The sequence below is a fragment of the Echinops telfairi genome, unplaced genomic scaffold (genome assembly GCF_000313985.2).
Source record: "Echinops telfairi isolate 266 unplaced genomic scaffold, ASM31398v2 ScPeMD7_7400;HRSCAF=8409, whole genome shotgun sequence".
NCBI lineage: Eukaryota > Metazoa > Chordata > Mammalia > Afrosoricida > Tenrecidae > Echinops > Echinops telfairi.
In genome coordinates this window covers 22,682,207-22,683,990 of record NW_022111300.1, presented here as the reverse complement: position 1 = coordinate 22,683,990, position 1,784 = coordinate 22,682,207, and the positions used below count along the sequence as shown (strand labels likewise).

At 45.6% G+C, this 1,784-nt stretch overlaps 1 protein-coding gene across 1 annotated transcript in view; it reads right to left on the bottom strand.

Moving 5' to 3' along the window:
* The window catches only part of MOCOS (molybdenum cofactor sulfurase), a 55,326-nt gene that overhangs the window by 42,558 nt on the left and 10,984 nt on the right, over nucleotides 1–1,784 (bottom strand). Inside the window, exon 2 of the mRNA XM_045296036.1 lies at nucleotides 958–1,013. Within this exon, the coding sequence (XP_045151971.1) occupies nucleotides 958–1,013 (56 nt within the window). The remainder of the gene's footprint in view (nucleotides 1–957; nucleotides 1,014–1,784) is intronic.

Genomic DNA, 1,784 nt, shown 5'->3' with positions numbered 1-1,784 from the left:
GGACAGGACAAAACTGCTCCTGTGGGTTTCCAAGACTGTAACTCTATGGCAGTCGAAAACCTCCTATTTCTCCTGCAGAGTGGTGGGTGGTTTCAAACAGCTGACCTTGCAGTTAGCAACTAGCACAAGTTACCCACCAAGCCACTAAGGCTCCTCACCACCAGGGTCCCTTTCAAATTGGAAACCACTTGAAATGGTAGTGATTTACAGAACTTTAGTTACCATGCTAAAAAGCAGTTAAAGCAGATGGGAAACTCTAAAGCGCTCTTAGGCCTCGCATGTGACTCAAACCAAAGCACAGTCACTGCACTGAGCTGATTCCGACTCAAAACAGCCCTAGACGACAGGGCAGCAGTGCCTTTGTGGGTTTCTCAGACTACTCTTCATGGGAGTAGAAAGCTCCATTTTTCTCACATGGAGCAGCTGGTAGTCTCAAACTGCTAGCCTTGCAGTTAGCAACCCAACATGTAACCACTATACTACCAGTGCTCTTTTCCTTCACATGGTAGAGGAAAGGGGGAAACCTGATGAAAACAGACAGAATGCCTAATGCACCATCTTATGAAAAAGAGAGAGCGAAAGTGATGCTTTTCTTCTTTCGACAAGTGAGACTGTGGACCTGGGCTACTCTGTCACCCAGAAACTGGGTTTCTGGACCCAGAAACTCTGGCATCAACCCAGAAACAGCCAGAGGGGTTGTGCACCCCTCGGAGCTGCCTCCTGTCTGTCCTGCTCTGCACAGCTCCCCCTCATCTCTGCCTGCTCTTCACTGGCCCGCGCTGTCCTGGCCTCTGAACCTGAGGTTTATCCTCATGTGCATGGTGCCATTTCACTGAGCATGATTTCCCTGAAGCCAGCTCAGAATATCTGTGCAATGCATGCAGGTGATAGAAGGGAAATCCATCCTAGAGAAGCACCTGCTGTGGTGGGCCACCCTGGCACTCACCTGTAGCGCACCTGTTCCACAGTGCTGTAGGTGAGCTGGCTGCTCAGGTTCTGACTGTGAGGGTTACCTAGCAGGTTACAAAGACAAAGATGTCAGGTCACCACTTAGGGTCTATACATTTCTGTTCTGTCACCGTCTTCTTCCTATGTTTCTCCAAAGGTGAACCACAATTTTTTCAGAGCTAAACAATCTAGCCTATGGCCCAGAAATTTGACCCCTAAAGAAATGAAACCATCCATCCATCCACACCGAGACTTAATGCAGAGACATTCAAAAGGGCATTATTCATGCCAGCTAAACTCTGGAAATAACATCAATGCCCATCAATAAGTAAGCAGAAAAATAAGGTATAGTCATAGAATATTATTCAACAACAAAAAGGAACAAACCACGGACATACGAGGTGGTATCCCCGCCCCGAAAAAAGAGGAATGTTTTTTTAAGCTATATATTTAAATTTGTTTATAAAATAACCTTATTACCTCCAAAATACACTCTATTACACTTAATACATTTGTCAAATCTGCCATTCCACTCTTGGAAACATTTTTCAAACTCATCTGTTTGGCTGGTTGATAGCATCACTCCCACCCCCCCACGTTTTTTTTTTTTTTGCTCCACCTCTGCTATGTCATCAAATCGCTGTCCTTTCGTGTCCCTCTTAATTTGCAAAAACAAAAAAGAAGTCGCACGGAGCAAGGTCAGGTAAATAAGGTGTGTGGGGCAAGAAAGGTATACTGTTTTTGCCCAAAATTGGTGCACAGAGATGGCTGTGTGAGCAAGTGCATTGTCATGATGGCAAAACCAGTCCCTCATCTGCCACAAACTAGGCTTTTTT